Source organism: Leopardus geoffroyi, chromosome C2 (assembly GCF_018350155.1).
Source record: "Leopardus geoffroyi isolate Oge1 chromosome C2, O.geoffroyi_Oge1_pat1.0, whole genome shotgun sequence".
Classification (NCBI taxonomy): domain Eukaryota; kingdom Metazoa; phylum Chordata; class Mammalia; order Carnivora; family Felidae; genus Leopardus; species Leopardus geoffroyi.
The window spans coordinates 29226690-29249018 of NC_059333.1; the positions used below are offsets into that span (position 1 = coordinate 29226690).

At 32.8% G+C, this 22329-nt stretch overlaps 1 protein-coding gene across 4 annotated transcripts in view; it reads left to right on the top strand.

Annotated features, from left to right (window-relative positions):
* The first annotated feature begins 2447 nt into the window (after positions 1–2447).
* The window catches only part of LIPI (lipase I), a 70125-nt gene continuing 50243 nt past the window's right edge, over positions 2448–22329 (top strand). For 2 of the 4 annotated variants that reach the window (XM_045501635.1, XM_045501637.1), the window contains exon 1: positions 5157–5676. In XM_045501635.1, the coding sequence (XP_045357591.1) occupies positions 5568–5676 (109 nt within the window). In that variant the 5' untranslated portion in view covers positions 5157–5567. Of the gene's footprint in view, positions 2576–5155; positions 5677–22329 lie in introns of those variants that run through there. The other 2 variants (XM_045501638.1, XM_045501636.1) reach the window with 2 other exon arrangements.

Below are 22329 nucleotides of genomic sequence, written 5' to 3' on the forward strand. Positions count from 1 at the left end.
GGGGGAAGATTTGTTTCCAAAGAGTAAATGTATAAATCACTAGGATTTTGAATGTATATTCTGTACAAAATGCTTTTTGAAAGAATAAATCCATGCATGCATGGCTATGGGTGTGGAATACAATGGAGTGCTAGAATTAAAGTTTATTTACCTAGGAAGCGCACCCTAGAGAAGTCTTTGAAAATGGGCATAGACATTTTAGGTGGACTCCAGAAGGCATTTCTCAGGCCAGAAGGCCTGAGAAAACATCCTATACCTAGGAACACTAGAAAGAGTATAGCAGGTTTTGTGACTGAAGCCAGAATTCTTGAGGATGGCTGCAGGGCGCTTGTAGCGGGATCCAATGTTTGTATACAGTGAACAGGGTGAAGAATTCATTCTTTTTTGAGGAGGGTTAGGAAAAAAAAAAAGAAGAAGAAGAAGAAGAAAGGTAATTAAAGGGGGAAGAAAACCTACTCAGAATGTCAATAGATTAATAAATCAACTGACAACTATTAACTTGGTTTCCTTTCTGAAGAATCCATGTCTCCAAAAGACCCTGAAATTATCCTGTAAATAAACAAGTAATCAGGACATCATTTGGCCTTTAGTTAGGAGTGGTGATAATTCATTTTGCATTGCACGCATTTACTTAGTTGGTGGACAAAAATGCCCTTCTTTTCTAATGAAAAGGAACACATCTTTGGAAACCTGATTTCTAATTGAACTGTGACATTATTTAATTTTATGATTTTATATAAGTAATATCACTTTTAGGAATTCAAATTCTATTTCTTAAGGAATGTATTGAGCTAATGTAATTACAGTACTTCATTTAATATTTTCCTATACAAATAAATACAACATAATGTGTCAGTAACTTCAGCAGTCACCTTCTGTTGATATAAGTATACAGGTCTTGTCTCCATTTTTCCTTTCCTCTGCCATCAACATTGCGGTAGGGTAGGAAGGGGTTAAAGAAACTAGCACATTGTAGATATATAACAAATATGTGTGGATCAAATGAATGGATACCCAAAGATTTCTATTATGTATAATTCTATTGATTTTTAAAATTCATTTATCTCATAAATCTTATCCAAATGAACATATTTTTCATTTCCCCTCAGTCACACTGATCTGGGAGCTGTTATCTTCAGGTTTCATTGTAAAATTTGCAGTGCCCATGTATATGATTGTGAATGATACAAAACTTTAGCTGTATTTACAAATAGTTAATGATCATGTTGTCTTGCTATATTGAGGTTTGCATCATAGTTTTGAGGTTTGCATCATAGTTTTTTTTTTCTTTTTTTAGAAATGTGTATGATTTTCATGTTCTTATCAATCCTCTTTTCTTTTGGCAGGACTAAGTTTATGGTGCTTGTATCTCTATGGTACTTTTTTTACTGTTATAAGTTCTGGGGTGCCTGGGTGGCTCAGTTGGTTAAGTGTCTGACTCCTGATTTCTGCTCAGGTCATGATTGAGCCCCATATCATAGGCTCCGGCTTCTCTCTCTCTCTCTCTCTCTCCCTCTCTCCCTTTCCCTCTGCCCCTCCCCCACTTGCTTGTATGGGTGTGCTCTCTCTTTGTCAAAATATATAAGCATTAAAAAAATTAATGTTATGAGCTTTGAAAGCTCGTGCGGTTAACTGTTCAGAATTTGACCTTAATATATATCATTTTTCTCACGTAAGCTTACTGTATTTCCTAGCTTCTGTTGAATGAACACGTAGTAATAAACCTAGCAGCAGCTAAAAAATAATTCACTTATTTTTAATGTTTACTTATTTTTGAGAGAGAGAAAGAGAGTGAGCGCGGGGGAGGGGCAGAGAGCAAGGGAGACCCAGGATCTGAAGTGGGCTCTGCTGACAGCAGCTAGCCTGACTCAGAGCCCAAACCCATGAACCATGAGATCATGACCTGAGCCAAAACCAAGAGTCAGCTGCTTAACCAACTGATCCACCCAGTTGCCTCAAAAAGCCACCTTCTTAATGGATTTTAAAAACTTCACTTTTTGCTTTTGCTTGGTTTAATTTTTTTTTTTTTTTTTTTTTGAGAGAGGGAGAGAGAGAGAGAGAGCGCGAATACAAGTGGAAGAGGGTAGTGGGAGAGGGAGAGAAAGTGAGTTCATGACCTAAGCCAAAGTGGGACACTCAACTGGTGCCCCCAAATATAATTCACTTTATCCTCAGCATTTCCTGGACCATTAGCCAAATATAAGTTTCAATGTGTTAAGTGCATGGTACACTATAAAGAATTGGCCTTTCTTAACTCCTATCAGGATGTTTTATACCCCTAACTTTATGTATTCAAAAATGAAAACGTTTATATATAATAATATATGTAAAACTATAAGCTATGTATATAAATAAATAAGTGTATCTATTTACCTATCTGTCTAAAACTAGAGCTTCTTTCTTCCCTTCTTTGCCCAACTGACTCTTACTCTCTTTGGCACTTCAGCCCAGGCAGCATGTCCTGAAGATCTTCCCTGAAGTCTGCACTCTAGATTAGCTAACGGTCCTGCTGTGTGGTGCCATAGTTTCATAGATACGCCTTTTTCAAGCCCTCCTCACTGTGAATTGCTATAAGGTAAATAAATATATTTCAGTACTTAGGACAATCCCTGACATATCTGTGGATATATCATAAATAATTGTTGATATAGTACAGTTTGAATAAACAAATGTCTCTACTTTGTATGTTCGACAACTACATTATACCTGGAAATTAGTAGATGCTTAGTAAAAGTTAGATAAATGAATGAATGAAAGGAGAAACTTGATAAATTAGTATTAAGGGACTCTAGTTAGTGGATGCTTTTTCTAAAATTGACCTCACTTTTGACTTCACTTATTTCCTACCTTCATTTTTTATTTATTCTGATTTTCTTAACTGTTTCTGTCCCAAGCTTTTTTGTTTGTTTTACTTGTATTAGATACTTATTGTAAAGAAATATTTTTAATGTTTAAAGAAATAAATAAGAAAGTAAAAATCATCAATAAGTCTACCATGCAGACATAAACATTTTGGAGGAAAACCTTCCTTAGTTTGAAATATACATGTGCATATACATATACATATATACATAAAACATTTTAGGAAAATAAATCTTACTATACATACTGTTTTGTAGCTTACCTTTTCTCCCCTTGTGCTATGTAACGGAGACTTTCTTTACCAATAAATAGTGATTTATACACATCATTAGTTTTTTTTTTTTTTTTTTTTCAACGTTTATTCATTTTTGGGACAGAGAGAGACAGAGCATGAACGGGGGAGGGGCAGAGAGAGAGGGAGACACAGAATCGGAAACAGGCTCCAGGCTCTGAGCCATCAGCCCAGAGCCTGACGCGGGGCTCGAACTCACGGACCGCGAGATCGTGACCTGGCTGAAGTCGGACGCCTAACCGACTACGCCACCCAGGCGCCCCTCACATCATTAGTTTTAATCCACTGTATGTATCCATAGACTAATCCCCCACTATTAGACATTTACATTGTATCCATTTTTTTTGCCATTAAAAAAATACTGATATTAACGTCCTTGCTCATATGCCTTTGTGCACATATGTTAGTAAAAAATTTATGTAGGAAAATATCTTGGATGTTTAATTGTTGAATCAAAGGGTAATAACCATTAAGCATTTTGACACATATTGCTAAATTATACAAAAGATTGTGCCAAAATATATTCTGATAAACAATGACTACCCCATCTCAATATACACTACTCAGCTACCTATTATAATTACCTATAAACTGCCTGGAAGCCTGCCTGGTACACAGAGCTGAATCAATTTTATATCTTCATCCTCATCATCCTCATTATCACCTTTATAGTATTATTAATAATGTATCCATGTCTGTAAGCTTAAAATCATTGTTTATTTCTCAGGAGGACTAAAAAAAGCACAGAAATATTGTCTTACTAAATTATAGACATTTTATATAATATTTTGTTACTCCTCAGTATTATGCTATTTAATGCAATGGACATTCATCTGTTTTATCGCTATTGACAGTAAGTAAAAAATATGAAAACAGTATAATTTTTATATTTTGTTACTGCTATGTATTGTACTGTCTTAAATGCCAAGTTGAGATTTTCTTTTTTTTCTTTAATTTTTTTAACGTTTTTATTTATTTTTGAGACAGAGAGAGACAGAGCATGAACAGGGGAGGGGCAGAGAGAGAGGGAGACACAGAATCTGAAACAGGCTCCAGGCTCTGAGCTGTCAGCACAGAGCCGACATGGGGCTCGAACTCATGGACCGTGAGATCATGACCTGAGCCAAAGTCGGACGCTTAACCGACCAAGCCACCCAGGCGCCCCCAAGTTGAGATTTTCAATATAAGCTCTTTAGAATGACAACGATGAAAATAATGTATAAGATTCATATTACAGTGTCACATCAAAAGCACAAAATAAAAGAAGTATATGTTAAATAGGAAAGGTTTATCTTTTAATTTAAGTATAAACTTGTTAATAATCTCTTTTAACATGTACAACAATTGCATTACATTTTTTCCCACATTTTGAAGAGATGTGGTTTATTTATATTTTTGTTAGAGAAGTACAGTTGTTACAGCTAAGTGATATTAAAGGACATAGGTTATTTGGTGGTCTCCAGTCAAATTATAGTAATGGCCCCCTTCTAAAAATGAAGTTTCACATAAACCCCCTAGAGATCAAACAATTGAAAATGATGATTTTTACATTTTTCACAGTTTTTAAATGAATATCTCATTTTGTTTGTGGATTCTTTGAAATATTTCCCTAGACTTCAGATTAGTTTCTGCTGATACTGTTCTTAAAGTATCTTTGCAGATTTACAGAAACTTGAATTTACAAAAAACAAATTTAATTTTTGAACTGATAATGCATGTACTGAAAATGGTTCTCTATTTTCCTGACCTACTAAAGTCTATTACTGGAAGGAAAATAAGGGGAAAAATAAACATGCGAAAAGAAACCTATAATAATTTTAAAAAAATGTTTGTTATATTAAAAACAAAAATGTGTTTTTTTGATTTTCCAATTGTAGAACTCAAGAGACAAGCTAGCATTTTGAATTTTAAAATAGCCACTGAATTTGGGTTGCAAAATGATATAAACATGAAAAGGTCATATTTTATATCTGACAGCTTGATGGATATGGATTTTATTATTGATTTTATGGTATATGAAGACAGCTTGGTTTGTAATCAAAATGAACATAAACCACAACGTTTTCTGACTTTTTCCATTTCTAGCATTTTCTAACATCACATTTGCTCTAGGCTTTCAATAAACATATTCTTCCTGACCGCTTCTGAAATTCTGAGGTTAAGAGGAATAAGGAAAGATATAATTAGCTTTTTCTTTCCCTTCAATTCAACTTGGGCAGCTGTTTGTGACTTATTACAGAGTTTTGACTTAAAAATCCTCTTACAACCACAAGCCAGATGAGAGGGAAAAAAAAAAAAAAAAAAAAAACCCAACCTACCTTACCTTTTCAACAAACAGGGAGGAGCAAAAGATCAGGGATCTTTTATGATAAAACCTACCAGACTCTGACAATCTTACAAAAGAGAAACCTTAATGAATTTCAGAATTTCTTTTGTGTTGAATCTCAGAGCTGCTTTTACTTTTACTGGATTCCAAATGAGAGTATACATTTTTCTTTGTTTGATGTGCTGGGCAAGATCTGGTAAGAACTTAATAATTTGATTTATCTTACCAAATTGTGTGTCAAATAATGAGTATAGTATTTTGACTCTGGGATAAAAAATTCTGTGACATCATGGTATGAAAGGAAATAGTATGACTGTGAATACTAACTATATCAAATGGTTAATTATGAATAAAGTTTGCGTGTGTGTGTGTGTGTGTTTGGTAAATTTTATATTCTGTATTTTACTTAATTTCCAGTTAATAACTAAGTAAATAGAGAACAAATATTCAAGAGACAGAATAATTCAGTAATAGAGAAATTAAATCTATTTGAAAATCATGACTTGATAAACATCTTATTTCAATTTGAATGCTCAAATAATCTTACTTTTGAGGAAAATGTTTACATAGGTAAATTGTCAATTGCAAAACTAACAAGTAAATGTATACTACAACTTTTTTTTTGTACTATTATGCTCAAGTGTGACTAAAACCAAAATTAGTTTATAGTAATAAAGTAGAACTTTATTCTCCTGTTTTACAGATTTATGGTAATAAAGTTTACTAATGTTAGTAATATCATTTATTTCTTTCTGGTAATAAAGTAGAAGTACTTGTTCTACTTTATGATAATGTTATAAATTTAAAATTCATGATGCATATAGATTTTTGTCCCTTGCAAAGGCAGATGATTTTGTTTTAAATTTTCTTTTAAAAAATTATTGAATGCATACTTGAATAACCTTAAAATATCACCTAGAAATTCAAATTATTTCTTGTTTCTTTTCAATTAGATATTTGAGTTTATCATAAATTCTAGAAATGTTTGAGTTTTATATTCAAATGCAGAATCTAAATGGTGCTAATATACAGTTTATTATATTTTTTCTCATTTAGATTTTTCTTGGTAGGCATTTTATATTTGTGTAATGCATGATAGTGCCACCTTAAATTGGAAGTCAGAGAAATTTGAAGTCTAAGCCCCTAACTTTTATGTCATTTAGAGTTGGCATTTTCTTAGTATCATAGTTTCTACTCCAACCTCATGTGGCAGACTTTCTAAGATTATTGTTTTGATTAGTAGTTAGTAATTACCTGATTTTTCAATTGGGAACCCTCAGATATAATTACTAAGTATGTTTCTGTCTCTGTTGACTGAAATAGAAGACCTTTTAGATATTAAAAACAGTAAATAGAAAATAAGGTAAAGAATTCATCTATTCTCAAAATCATTTGTAACCCATGCAAACTCTCGTGCTCTCTGTCATTTTCCTCGAAATCCCACATGCCTAGGGAATTTTGTTGAATTTTCAGTAATTACTTTCATGTAAGTATGTTTTATTTAAACCATACATTCTCCTCCCTTCTCTGCTAGAGATTCTTATAGATGTCTCTTAGCATCTCCTCAATCCTCACACTCCTCAACATGAGAATCATTATATGGTTATATCTGCCTTCAACAAAGGAAAAACATTCTGAAAAACTGAGATTAGTCAAATGTTTAAAAAAAAAAATTTAATGGAAAAAATGGGAATGAAGAGATAGCTGAACAAACTGTACAGATATGTAGCGGTATGCATATATATTCAAATTATATGAATATACATTCTTGTTACAGTTTTTTGCTCATATAAGTGCTTAAACGGTAGTTGTAGTTGCTGCTATTATCATAGCAAGGGGCAGCAAATGTTTCTGTAAAGGGCTGGTTGATCAATATTTAAGGTTTGAGGGCCATATGATTTCTGCTGTATCTATTCAGCTCTGTCATCATAATGTGAAAACTGCCGTAGATAATTCGTAAATTAATGAGTATGGTTGTTTTCTAATAAAATTTATTATAGACACTAACATTTGAATTTATTGTAATTTTCACGTGTCACAAAATATTATTTTAATTTTTTTCAACCATTTAAAAATGTAAAAACCTGCCTTATCTTGCCAGCCGGATTGGGCCTTCTGGACATAGTTTGCCAATTCTATTGTTCTGGTAATCTGGAAGAGATATTAAAGATAAATTAGGGGTTCATAGGGGGCTAAGTCAGGTAAGCACCTGACTCTTGATTTCAGCTCAGGTCATGATCTCACGGTTCGTAGGTTCTAGCCCTGAATCAGGTTCCATGCTGTTAGCATGGAGCCTGCTTGATGTTCTCTCTCTGTCTGTCTCTCTCTGTCTCTCTCTCTGCTTCTTTCCTGCTCATTCTCTTTCTCAAGATAAATAAGAAAGAAACTTAAAAAAAATAATTCTTCTTTCTCATTTTACAGTTGAAGAAAGTGAAATTCAGAAAAATGGAGTCACTTTTCTAAGATGATAGATAGCACCTATCATATGTAATACAAAACACCTGGGAGTCTTGTTTAAAATACAAATTCTTATCCCATAGGCAGGAAGTGAAGTCCAAGATTCTGCAGTTCTCATAAACTCCCAGATGATGCCTGTGGGTATATGGGACTGCACTTTGAGTAGTGAGAGTATAGACATTTGTAGAACTTTATTTAGTGGGCTGTTTGTAGGGCAGTGGTCTTTCTGAAACTCATGGCATTCTAAGCCCATGGACTCAATAAATTCATCATTATGTAATTGTATAAAAATTTATATATTTGTATAAAAATTTTGTACAATTTATGTAAATTTGTATAATTTGTATTTAAAAATCTGATATGACTAGTAATTCATTTCCACTGATCTGCTAAAATCAGATGACTACAAGCAACTTATTGTACCAAATTTATTGGTACAATTTATTGTACCAAAGTGTCTTTAAAATAAGGGGAACAGGCAAGAACATGGAATTTGCAATTGAAAGACCCAGATTCAAGTCCTGGCAGTTTATAATCCCAGACAAATCACTTAGCTTCTGTGAACCTCAGTTTCCTCATTTTTAAATGGAAGTAAAAGTTATAATACTGTCTCACTGCATTGAAAAGCTCAGAGGAGATAAAGTACGATTTGGTCAGTTATAAATTAGGTTAGAATAATCCGCTGTTTTCTTCCCATGTACCTTTTCTCTGTAATTGTCTCAGATTAACTTCCAGGTATAAGTCTTCATGTTATATCTACCTGTACACAGTTGTGGTAGACTTGTATGGACTACCTATATCGGAATCCCCTGGGTTATGCATTTTAAAATGCAGATTTACCTACCAAACCAGAATCTCTGGGGATGGGACCAGGAAACTACACTTTGAACAAACGTTCCCAGTCATTTTTTACACCCATTTTTAAAACCATGCTTGAGAATTCTTGGCCTCAAGACCTATCAGACATCAAGTTTATTGTGTGTGTGTGTAGTCAGCTTCATTTTTAACAACTTTCCAAACATTTGCACAGTTGAAAGAGTTGTGGATTGAATATCTGGGCTACTTATGACTTGTTAAACAAGTGTACATTTTCTAAATGTGCTTTGATTGCTTCAGAATCAGAAAATTAAGGATACTTTTACCTTTAATTTTGCTTTCTGCCTTTAACCTTCCGAGATATTACAGTTCTACCTACAGTTTTGTGTCTTAACTGGCTCTATGACCATAAAAATCTCTGATTTTGTAGCTATAAAGTCAGTCTACTGTTTGGTACCTGATATTTTGCTAGCCCCCAAAGGTCTTCATTCTTTTTATTACACATGAGTATAATTAAGCTAGTGAACTTATGTTGCTCAACTGTTTACATAGTAACTTGTGCTGTGAATATGGTCATGCTTTTCAGATATCACTCATAAATGTTCTGTTGCTTCTAATTGTGTGACCTTTCTTCATATATAAAATGAGGGAAAGGATAGCAAATACAAAAGCACCACAGTGCCCAACACAGAGTGATTGCTAAATAACCATTAGCCATTATTACTATCATTGATGGTTTTGTTTATAGGTGTTAACAAATATGTTTTGTTTTCAGAAATGGGGAAAAGAGAAAAGAGGGTTTTCATGGAGTCTTTTTAGGGTGAGTGTGGGATTTCAGAGGATTATCAAAGGAAGTAGCAGTAGACCTTTCCAGAATGTGTTGGGATTGTTGGCTTTCTTTGGCTGGGTTTTGAGGCTCCTCTGTTATTGGCTTGGTCAACACTGAAAGTTGCAAGGCAGACTAACTGGTCTTAGCAGCTTACTGAATATGAAAATAGGTTTGGAATCAAAGAATGTTAGAATAATACAAGTCATAGGGAGCATTTGCTTCAACTCCTTGCATTTAAAGAAACTAAGACTCAGAGATGAGAAGATTTACTCAGAGTCACAAGAGATATTTGAGGAGGCTAGAGGCACTTGGGTCTCAGCTGCCCATGTCCAGGGCACTGTCCATGTTTCTGGACTCTGTCCATTTTGATCCCCTTGTCTTCATCACAGCCATTGTCACTGTAATGGAAATATATTTCAGAGATACAACTGAACAACTTAGAATGATTATCCTAATTCCACCATATGTCTTTGATATTTTTTAACAATTTTACTGCTTCTAGAATTGAAGTCTCAGAAGATTTTCAGAATTCTTTCTCAGTGTACCTCTGTTGAGATTACTAGAGTCATCATCTCCCTACATATTTGGCAATGGAATCTGATACTGTGCCCCTGCTACTGAATTTCTTACCACGATAGAATTACTTACTGTATTCTCTAGACCCTCAATTTGTTATTTTTTAAACAGGATTTAAAAAAATGATACTTGCCTTTCTGTTCTCGATATATTCATCCTTTTGCTGTTAACTTATTTTTGCTATTGTCATTATCAATTAATTGAAGCCTATTTAAATCATTTTTCATTAGTGTAAAATTAATGCATATTTTAGATCTAGAACATTTAGAAAATGGTGAAGTACAAAAAATAGAAAACACACATAAAAATACAGAAAAAAAACGACTCCAATATTGCCAACAACTAAGTTGTTTTATTTCCTATCAGTTCTATTATAATAAATATGTATGTGTGCACAAATGTGTATGTTTTTAGTATAATATATATATATATATATACACATATATATATAACAGATAAAACTTACAACTGTATATTAACACACACATATATATGGATTATATAAATTTTTTGATTGCTGCATACAGCCCCCATCATATGGATACACCATTAATTTATTTTTCTAGTCTCTCATTTCTGTGCATTTAGTTGATTCTCAAATATTCACTGTTAAAAATCCTGTGATATAAATTGGTGTTATTAATGGGTATAATAAAAATGTGATAAGAAAATATGGTAATTTTTATTTGATTTTTAAGAAGATTAAGTACATTTTGATAACTTTATGAGCCATTTTCATATTTTATTTTATAAAATATTTGTTTATATCTTTCACTTGGTATTCAGGTGGGTATTCTTTTTCTTCATTTATACTTACTTGTAAGCATATCAATTCCTTTCCTACCTTACATTGAAAATATTTCCCTAGCTTATATATTTTGTCTTTTGGCTGGTATATAGTTTTTATGTACAGAAGTTTTAAATTTATGTGCTGTGAAATCTATTAGTCTCCTACTTTATAGTTTCTTTTGTTTTTATGCTAAAAATTCATTCCTCAAACTGAGGTCATGTACATATTAACTATATTTTTCTAGGTCATATAATTTAATTTTTACATGGCATTTTTAAATAGGACTAACATCAATTATCCTTGTCATTGTTTATTTAAAAATCCATTATCTTTGACCATGAATTGCCATAATTATTATGGGTAGTATAGTTTATTTCTGGGTGTTCCCATTCAGTTTCATTAATCTGTATATCAATTCTTGATGCAGTTTCAGGGCCTCTTTTTAATTAGTTTATAATATAAACATAATTTTAATCATGCCCATTTATTATCTTTAAAATATCATTCATTTTCCTTGAGCATTTATCCCCTCCCTGGAGACATCTCATTGAGACCTTAATTTAGAATCATATTACACATATAAATTTAATATGAGTAGAATTGATTTTGTGATAATAGATCTTCCATTCTGGATCATGGTATATCTCAGTGTTTATTCAAATCTTTTATGTTCCTTTGTAATATTTTTAAGCTTTGTTTTTCTTTTAGGGGCACTGTATATTTCTCTTTCCCTTCTGGTCTTCTTTCCTATTGTCTTTTTCCTCCTCCTTTTCTTCATCCTTTCTTCTTTCTTCTCCTCTTTTCAAAGGGCTAGTTAACTTGCAAATCATAGGAACCTGGTTCAAACTAGCTAAGGAAAGAAGGGACTTTATTTATTTATTTATTTATTTATTTATTTATTTATTTATATTTATTTATTTATTAAAAAATATATTAAATAAATTAAATTAAATATATTAAAAATATATTTATTTATTTATTTATTTATTATTTATTTATTTATTTTTAAATTTTGTTTAGTTAACATGTAATGCAATATTGGGTTCAGTTGTAGAGTTCAGTGATTCGGCACTTACATACAACGCCCAGTGCCCATCCCAACAAGTACCCTCCTTAGTACCCATTACCCATCTGGCGCATCTCCCACCCACCTCCCTCTGTCAGCCCTCAGTTTTTTTCTCTATTGTTAAGAGTCTCTTGCGGTATGTTTCCCTCTCTCTCCACCCCCACAACTTCCCATATGTTCATATGTTTTGTGTCTTAAATTCCACATGTTAGTGAAATCATATGGATTTGTCTTTCTCTGATTAACTTATTTCACTTAGCATAATACATTCTGGCTCTATTCACGTTGTTGTAAATGGCAAGATTTCATTCTTTTTGATGGTTTATATATATATATATATACATATATATATATATATATTCCATAACCATATATATATATATGGTTGTTATATATATATATGTGTATATATATATGTGTGTATATATATATATGTGTATATACATATATGTGTGTATATATATGTGTATATACATATATGTGTGTATATATATATACGTGTATATATATATGTGTGTATATATATATATATATGTATATATATATATATATGGAACTTATTATGTCATATAACTGAAAAGTTTTGCATTAAATACCACTGGATCCAAGTACTGAAAAAAAAGAAAGATTGCCGTCTGTAGCTTCAGGATTTATTTCCTTATAGCTTGAAATCTGGAAAGAAAGCCACTTTCTCTCCCATGGTCTATATCAACCTACCCCAAAGGGTCCTGAATGGACCTGTTTGGATTTTACATTCCCCTGTGGTCTAATCTTGGGTCTAGGTTGATTGGGTATTCAAATTGGTCTAGGATGAAGGGAGAGCATATCTTTATGGTTAGCTCCAAAAATTCACTTACTGTGGGGGAAGTTTTGAAAAAGAAAAGCTGGAGAACTGTAAATATAAAATATATTTGCAGAAATATTATTAATATTTATATTTTTGTGGGTTTTAATAATTTTATTATATTTTATATTGACTATTGCTAATATGAGCCAAGGCTAATGATTTTTATATATTTATATATCTATTTTTTAATATTTATTATTTAAAAATTTTTCAAGGTTATTTATTTTTGAGAGAGAGACAGAGAGTAAGCGGGAGGAGGGGCAGAGACAGAGGGAGAGAGAGAATCCCACGCAGGCTCTGAACTGTCAGCACAGAGCCCAGTGTGGGGCTTGATTTTGCAAACCACAAAATTATGACCTGAGCTGAAACCAAGAGTCAGAGGCTTAAGTAACTGAACCACCCAGGTGCCCATTTAGTTTTATTTATTTTTTGAGAGAGAAAGACATGCACAGGGTGAGCAGGAGAGGGGCAGAGAGAGAGGAGACACAGAATGTGAAGCAGGCTCCAGGCTCTGATCTGTCAGCACAGAGCCTGAAACAGGTCTTGAACCCATGAACTGTGATATCATGACCTGAGCCAATGTCGGAGGCTTAACCAACTGAGCCACCCAGGTGCCTCTTTTATATGTGTATATTAAAACTTCCCCTTGGATTAATTTTTTGAGTTCCTGTTTTCATATTTTTAATAGAATATAACACATTAAGCAAGTTATGTCTGTACCCAATGATTATATTTCTTTTCTTACATATATTTTTTGCTGGGGGGCCTTGCATTTTTTTATTTTTTGAATTTTTTAAAAATAATTCATTGTAAAATTGGCTTATATACAACACCCAGTGCTCATTCCAACAAGCACCCTCCTCAGTGCCCATCACCCATGTCCCCTCTCTGCCCCTCCCCGTCAACCATCAGTTTGTTCTCTGTATTTAAGGGTCTTATGTGGTTTGACTCTAGCTACTAGCTATCATAGGGTAGTTCTATTTTTAATTTTTTGAGGAACCTCTACACTGTTTTCCAGAGCAGCTGCACCAGTTTGCATTCCCACCAACAGTGCAAGAGGGTTTCCTTTTATCCACCTTCTCACCAGCATCTGTAGTTTCCTGATTTGTTCGTTTTAGCCACTGAGCTGTGTGAGGTGGTATCTCAGTGTGGCTTTGATTTGTATTTCCCTGATAAGTGACGTTGAGCATCTTTTCATGTGTCTGTTGGCCATCTGGATGTCTTCTTTGGAAAAGTGTCTATTCATGTTTTCTGCCCATTTCTTCACTGGATTATTTGTCTTTCAGGTGTTGAGTTTGGTTCTTTTTCTTATATTGTTGCTGAGTTAGACAGAAGAATGTATGACAGCAGATGTTTTATATTTTTTTAATTTTAATGGAAATAATGTCACTAATGTTTCATCACTAATATGACAATCGTTATTGGCATGTAATAGGTAATATTTTGTCATTTTAATAAAATATACTTCTATTTTTAATTTATATAATATAGTATTAACTCTTGTTCTAGTTTTATGCTGTGGACTGTGCTATGGACTGTATATGCTTGTAAGTGTGTTATTTGGGAATTTTGCCTTTAATTGTTACATGAATTGGAGTAATTTATAGCTCCTGTATCTATCTATGTGGATATTTGCCCTATTTTTGTTATGCTTGATATTAGAGATATTCTAGCTTCTAAAAATGATTAAGCTTTATGTTTTTCTCTGTTTTGTAAAAAAATTAGAACTTTACTATAAGTTTTTTTTAACTTTATTGAGGTATAACTTATATATGCTAAAATGTACTCATTTAAGAGTATACTTTGATGAGTTTTTAAAAATATGTGCACCACATTTTACATGGCATGTAACAGTCTTATCAAAAAATAAAATGTTTATTGAATTACCAAAAGTTAGCTCTTTGCAAGTAACCCCCTCTCCTTGTCTGGTTTTAAACAAATCTGACCTGCTTTCTGATACTCTAGATTAAATATCCCTTTTCAAGAATTTCATAAAAATGGGATTAAACAACATGTACTTTTCTTTGTGGAACATTTTGTTCAATATCATGTTTTTGAGTCTTATCAAAGTTGTTGCATGTATGGGCAGCTTATTCCTTTTTATTGCTGGGTAGTATTACATGGTATAATTATGCCACAATTTGTATATCTATACTCCTTTTATTGACATGCAGGTTTTTTCCAGTTTGGGGTCCTTATGAAAAAACGTCTATGAGCTTGTACATGTTGTGGACAAATGCTTTTATTTCTCAGAGGTAAACAATTGAAACTGATTTTTTAGGGTCATAAAAGTATATACTTAATATTTTGAGAAATTGCTAAATGGTTTTCCAAAATATATCATTTTGTTACTTCCCTTAGCAATGAAGGATGCTTCAAGTTGCCCTACATCTTCACCTATACTTGGTTCTGTCCATATTTTTTTTAAGTTTATTTTTGATAGAGAAAGAGAGAAACTACGCACCAGTGGGAGAGGGACAGAGAGGGAGAGAGAGAAAATCCTGATGCGGGGCTTGATCTCTCCAACTGAGAGATCATGACCTGAGCCGACATCAGGAGTTGGATGAACCAGCCGGGTGCCCCTCCGTCTTTTTAATTTTAGCCTTTCTAGTGGGTGTGTAGTGATATTATTATTTTAATTTAACTTACATTTTACTGGTGACTAGTGATGTTGAGCATGGATCTTAGGCCATTATACCATCTTTTGTTAAGTGTCTTCAATTATTTTGACAATTCTGAAAAATTGAGTTCGTGTGTTTAACATATATGTGTATATAAACACTCAGATTCCCTCCACCCCACCATATTCTGGATACAGGTGATTTTCAGGTGTACATATGACAAGCCTACATATTCACATTCTTAACGATGAGTGTCTTTTCAGGAACAGACATGTTTCATTATGACTGTCCAATTTATCACCTTTTTCTTTTATGTTTCACACTCACTGTAATCTTGTCTGAGAAATATTTGCTTACTTCAAGATCATTAATATTTTCTCTCAATATTACAGACATATAGCCTGCTGCCTGCCAGAGAATGAAGTTGAATCAAAGCAAGTAGAGTTGAGAGAATGAAAAGAGGAAAAGATGAGTCTCTTTCACTCTAGAGCTAGTTTAGCTCTCTTAAAACCAAATGTGACCTTTCTAGGGTCTCTGTTGAATGTCCATGATGTTCCTTAGGGTCTTTCTACTCTGGCTAGCCAGGGCTTCATTGTCTCCCAGAGCATTGTGACCTCTGGAACTGTTCAGTTTACAGCTCTTTGTGGAGTTTCACACTATGCATGCATAGGTCTGTATACAGCAACCGATTCTTGGGGACCCCTCTGCAGATTTCAAGCCTCTGCCTCTGTAGAGCCACTTCTTTTGCAGCATATAATCTAGAAATTCTAGTTGTTTTACTCTCCCCAAACCCTGATCTTTCTCCCCAACTTGGTAACATCATCATGCTCTCCTTGGGTCCAAACTTCCTGAACTAAGGGAGACTATCTCTAGGCAGGAAGCTACTAGATTATAGTGTTCACATAATTTGTTTCCTTTCTTTTAGAGATCACAGTTCTGTGCTTTTTGTTGTCCAGTGTCTAAAGTTTCATATACACATTTTATCCACTGTTCGAGTTGTTTACAGAAGTGAGAGAAGTATGGAATCTGATATATTTCATGACAGGAATTGGATTCTAGAAGGTTTTGTTTTAATTGTGGTAAAACACATATAAAAGTCGCCATTTTAATAATTTTTACAGTTCAGTGGCATTAAGTACACTCACATTTTGTACAACCATTGCCACTATCCATCACCGGAACGTTTTCATCTTTCCAAAATGAAACTCTATACCTATAAAAAACATAGTTCCCCATTTTCCTCTCCTTCCCAGCCCCTGGCAACCACTATTCTATTTTATGTCTCTCTATATTGACTACCTTAGGTACTCATGTAAGTGTAATCATGCAGTATTTGTATTTTTGTGACTGGCTTATTTCACTTAGTATAATGTCTTCAGAGTTCTTCCGTGTTATAGCACATGTCAGAATTTACTTTCATTTTAAGGCTGAATAATATTTTATTGTATATGTATACCAGATTTTGTTTTTACACTGATCTATTGATGGATGTTTGGGTTGCTTCCACCTTTTGGTTATTATAAATAATGTTTCTATGAACATGGTGATATAAATATCTCTTTGAGTCTCTGCTTTCAGTTCTTTTAGGTGTATACCCAGAAGTGGAGTTTCTAGATTATATTGTTATTTTATTTTTAATGTTTTAAGGAACCACCATACCATTTTCCATTCCCATCAGCAATGGGCAGCATTCCAATTTTTCCACATTCTTGCCAACAATTGTTATTTTGTGTTTCTTGGTAGTAGCTACATCTTTTACCTTCAGATTCTAATGGAATTGAAGTGGTATCTCATTATGGTTTTGATTTGCATTTCTCTAATGATTAGTGAGATTGAGCATTTTTTCATGTGCTTATTAGCCATTTGTATATCTTATCTATATGTCCATTCAAATCTTTTGCCAGTTTTTTAATTGGTTGTTTGTTGTTATTGAATTATGGGAGTTCTTTATGTATTCTGAATATAAATCCCTTATCAGATATATGATTGTTAAACATTTTCTCCCATTCCCTGGATTGCCTTTTCGCTCTGTTTATAATGTCCTTCAATGCACAAAAGTTTTTAATTTTGATGAAGTACATTTCATCCTTTTTTCTTTTATTGTCTGTGCTGTTTTTGGTAATTCTCAAAAAGTAATTTTGAGACCCAAAGTCTTGAAGTTTTCTCTTGTATTTTCTTCTAAGAGTTTTATGGTTTTAGTTCTATTATATCCTTCTTTATCTCTTATAAGAATTTTTAACTTAGAGTCTATTTTCTCTGGTAGAAGTATAGATGTCCCAATCTCTGTTCTTTTCTTATCCCAAACTTTATTGAGGAATAATTGACAAATATAATTGTGTATATTTAAATTTTACAATGTGATGATTTGATACACATATACATTGTGGAATGATTACCAAGATCAAGATAATTAATACCTCCATCACCTCTCAAAATTAACACTTTTTCTGTGCATGATGAGAATGCTTAAGATTCACTCTCAGCAACTTTCAAGTATGCAATATTATATTATTACATAATCAAATATACAGTATCGTATTATTAACTATAGTCACCTGATGCACACTAGATCCTAAGAACTTATTTATCTTGTTACTGGAAGTTACTGTACCTCCCCATTTACCAGTCCCAAGCCTCTGGTAACCACCATTTTATTATCTGTTAATATGAAATTGTTTTTTTGTGTTTTGTTTTTGTTTTTAGATTCCATTTATAGTTGATATTATATAGCATTTGTTTTTCTCTGTCTGGCTTATTTCACTTAGCATAATGCCCTCTAGTTTTATCTACTGTTCCAAATGAGAGGATTTACTTTTTTATGGTTGAATAAATTCTATTATGTATATATACTACATTTTTTAAATCCATTCATTCGCTTACGGAAATTTAGGTTGTTTCCATGTCTTAATTATTGTGAATAATGCTGCAGTGAACATGAATGTGGAGATATCTCTTCATATCCCTGCTTTCTTTCAGTTACTTTTTGCATTGAGTATCTTGTTTGCATCCTAACACTTTCAACCTATGAATGTCTTTAAAGTGAGTCTCTTGTAGACAGCATACACTTGGATGTTGTTGTTTTTTATCCACTCTTTCAATCTATTTCTTTTTATTAAGTGGTTTAATCCATTTACATTTAAAGTTATTACTGATAGGAAGCACTTACTTTTTTCCATTTTCTTATTTGTTTTTTTATATGTCTTAGAGCTCATTTTTGTCTTTCATTTCCTCCATTACTATCTTGTATTTAATTTTTTTTTTTTTAGTGACACATTATGATTCCCTTCTCATTTTCTTTTGTATATGTCCTATAGATTATTTTCTTTTTGGTTATCATAGGGATTACTTGTACCATCGTAAAGTTACGACAATCTATTTTAAATTGATACTAAGTTAACTTCAAAAAAATAAAGACCTCAATAAAAAACTTAACTTTTACATAAACAACTACTCCTTTATAGCTCTGCTTTCCTCATTTCAGTTATTGATGGCACAAATTTTGTATTTATATTGCATACCATTAACATAGATTTATAATTGTATTTATGCATTTGCCTTTTATATTCTGTAGAAAATAAAAAGAGTTATAAATCAAAATTTAAAAATACTATTTTTTGTATTTGTTTATACATTTGCCCTTTCCAGAGCTCTTTATGTTTTCATATGACTTTAAGTTATTGTCTAATGCCCTTTCATTTCAACTTGAAGGCTCCCATTGTTATTTCATGTAGAGCCAAGTCTATGGCAGTGAATTCCCTCAGCTTTTGTTTGTCTAGGGATGTCTTAACTTAGCTCTCATTTTTTTAAGGGCAGTTTTGCTGGATATAGAATTCTAGGTTGAAAGTTTTTCTCTTTCATCACTTTAAATATATATCATCTCATTGCCTTCTGGACTACAAAGTTTCTGCTGAGAAATATGACAGTATTATTGGGAATTCTGATAAGTTTTTGATATATAGAGCTTTATTTTTCTATTCCTAACATCTATAATTCAGTTCAATGTTTTTTTTTAGGAGTTTTACTGTATACTAGTGTAACATTTTATTATCTTTTAAAGACGCTTGTTTTTATTTTCTGTACCTGATATTAATATTACCAATGAAAAAAATTATATCATGTCACAGTAAAGCCAAACACCATGGAACAAAACAAAACCCCAGGCCCTCAGTAGCATTTGGCTTAAAGCAGCATTAGTCATACTTGTGGAGTCAGGTGGGGATTTTGTGGTTAGGTAGCACTGCTCTTCTGTTGGGTTCACTTGCATGTTTTGCTTTTGACTGGCTGTCAGTCACCTGGGGTGACCAGCTGGAAACTTGATGAGCTGGGCTCTTCTACACCTCTTTCTCTTCTTCTAACAGGCCAGACCAGGGATATTCTCATGGTGATGGCCAAAGTAGGAGAGGCCAACCCCGCAATGTATAAGCCCATTTTAAGTTTCTGCTTGTATTATATATACCAAGATCCTATTTTCCATGGCAAGAAAAGGGGGATGAATTGGAGCCACCCTTATAATCTAGTATACCAAACAGCTTTCCTTTTATTTTGTGTAGAATATACCTTCCCATTTATTTAAAATTTCTGTGTACTTCTTTTAAATAACTTATAGCTAAGTGTCATTTTTTAATGAAAACTGAAGATTCTTTGTTTTTGAATAGGCAATCTTTGTACAGTTACATAAGTTTGTATATATCGTATATTTTTTCTCTAGTATAATTGTATTATTTTGTTTCATGGATTTAACTTTCTATATTTCTCTTTTTCATTTTTTCTTATATATATATACATTGCTGTACTTCTATGTTTTTAGTGTGTACAAAGTTACATGTACTGTTTTACATAGTACAGGGTTTAACATTTCAGGGTTCAATATCTTTTTAAAGCCACATTTAACTATATATTAAAATTAAAAATAACTGACGTCTTTTGAATCCCCCAGTTAAAGAATTTTATCCACACCTACTTTGTTGATACTACTTTTAACTGAAATTCCCATCTTATTAGTATATTGACTTGTCTTAATATTTAAATATTCTTATCAAACATTCAAATAAGAATGCCTTTTGATATTGCATTTGTTTTACCCAGTTTTTAATATTTACACTTATATTGGTGTCTAACCTATTTCTATGCTCACTTTCAATCTTTTTATACTGTGAGTTTCTGTGGATCTTGTCTTCATTAAATATAGCACTTATTTAACAATGATGATGTTGGGAACTGTACTGTGTCATTTGTGAGTGGTGCACTTAAGGGAGGATATAAAATTCTTAGGCCACAAACTTTTCCACTTATAACCTTCATTCATTACACTTTTATCTGTCTAATGTATTGCTTCGGAAGGCAAATCTGAAGTCATCAAGACTTCGTTCCTCTATTTTTAACATGGATTTTCTGCCTTGATGTTTTTAGGATATTTTTCTCTTTCATCAAAACCCAAAGCAGTTTCTAGGAAGTCTCTTGATGAGTCTAATTAGCTTATTTTCTCTAGATTGTGTTGAGTCTTTCAGTTTGCACACCCTGGTGTGCAATTATTTCCTTAGTTATTGTAACTGCTACCCCTCCCTCTCCAATTATTTCCCATTCCAGTAAAACGATGATTTTTAACTTGAATCATCATTTCCTGTCCCCAATCTTTGTTTCTTCTCCTAATTGAAATCTTTCTTCCTTTTTTGTATGTTTAAATGACTATTTTCTTGGGATAAATTTTTAGAAGTAGAATTATTGACATGAAGTATATTAATGATTTTGTGAATTTTTGATATATGCTGGCAAATTGTTTCCCAAATCTTTTAACAAGTAAAACTTCCAGAAACAGTACAATCATATGCTCTCATAAAAAAAAAATTGAGGGGTAGCTGGGTGGCTCAGTCAGTTGATCAGACTCTAGATTTCGGCTCAGGTCATAGATCCCAGGGTCCTGATATCAGCCCCCTGTTGGGCTCCATGCTGAGTGTGAAGCCAGCTTAAGATTCTCTCTCTCTCTCCCTCTGCCCCTTTCTCCCACTCACATGCTCTCTCTCTTTTTAGAAATAAAAAAATGGGATTACATGCTTACTTTGAAAGAAATTACAATTCTGAGAACCTATGGAAAAGAAAATTAAAAAAGCAGCCATTGTTTCATTGCCTAGCTATGATTCTTGCTATTGATTTGGCTTAGATATTTTATTTTCTTCCCTACTTCCTTGTAGGATAGATGGATGGATAGATAGGTAGGTAGGTACATAAGGTAGATAGATAGGCAGACATATAGGATGCATGCATTGATAAAAATACTATAAGATGACAGGGTGCCTGGGTGGCTAAGTTGGTTAAGTGTCTGACTCTTGATTTTAACTCAGATCATGATCTCATGGTTTGTGTGTTCAAGCCCAACATCAGGCTCTGTGCTGACAGTATGGGCCCTGCTTAAGATTCTCTCTGTTTCTTTTTCTCTCTATGTCTCTGTTCCGCTTGTCCTCTTGTCCCCTCAACATGAATAAATAAACTTAAAAAAAGTAGAAAATACTAAATGATGATATTTAAGTTGTTTTAAATTTTTGTACAATTGTGCATAAACCTGTTATTAATGTCTTATATTTAATACAAATTGTTTATTTCATTAATATAAATCCTAGAAGGAAAGTGAGGAAGAATACATATTTTTAAGATTATGAATGTGTACCACATAATTTCAATTTCAAAAGGAAAGGATGTTATACCAATTTATACTCTTAGCATTCATTTATATAATTATGTGTCAAATTTACCTTCACAAGTATTAAGTATTAATATGATTTTCTTCATTTTCTTTAATTTGATAGGAAGAAATTTATACCATATTGTTTTGATTTTTTATTTGATCGCTAAT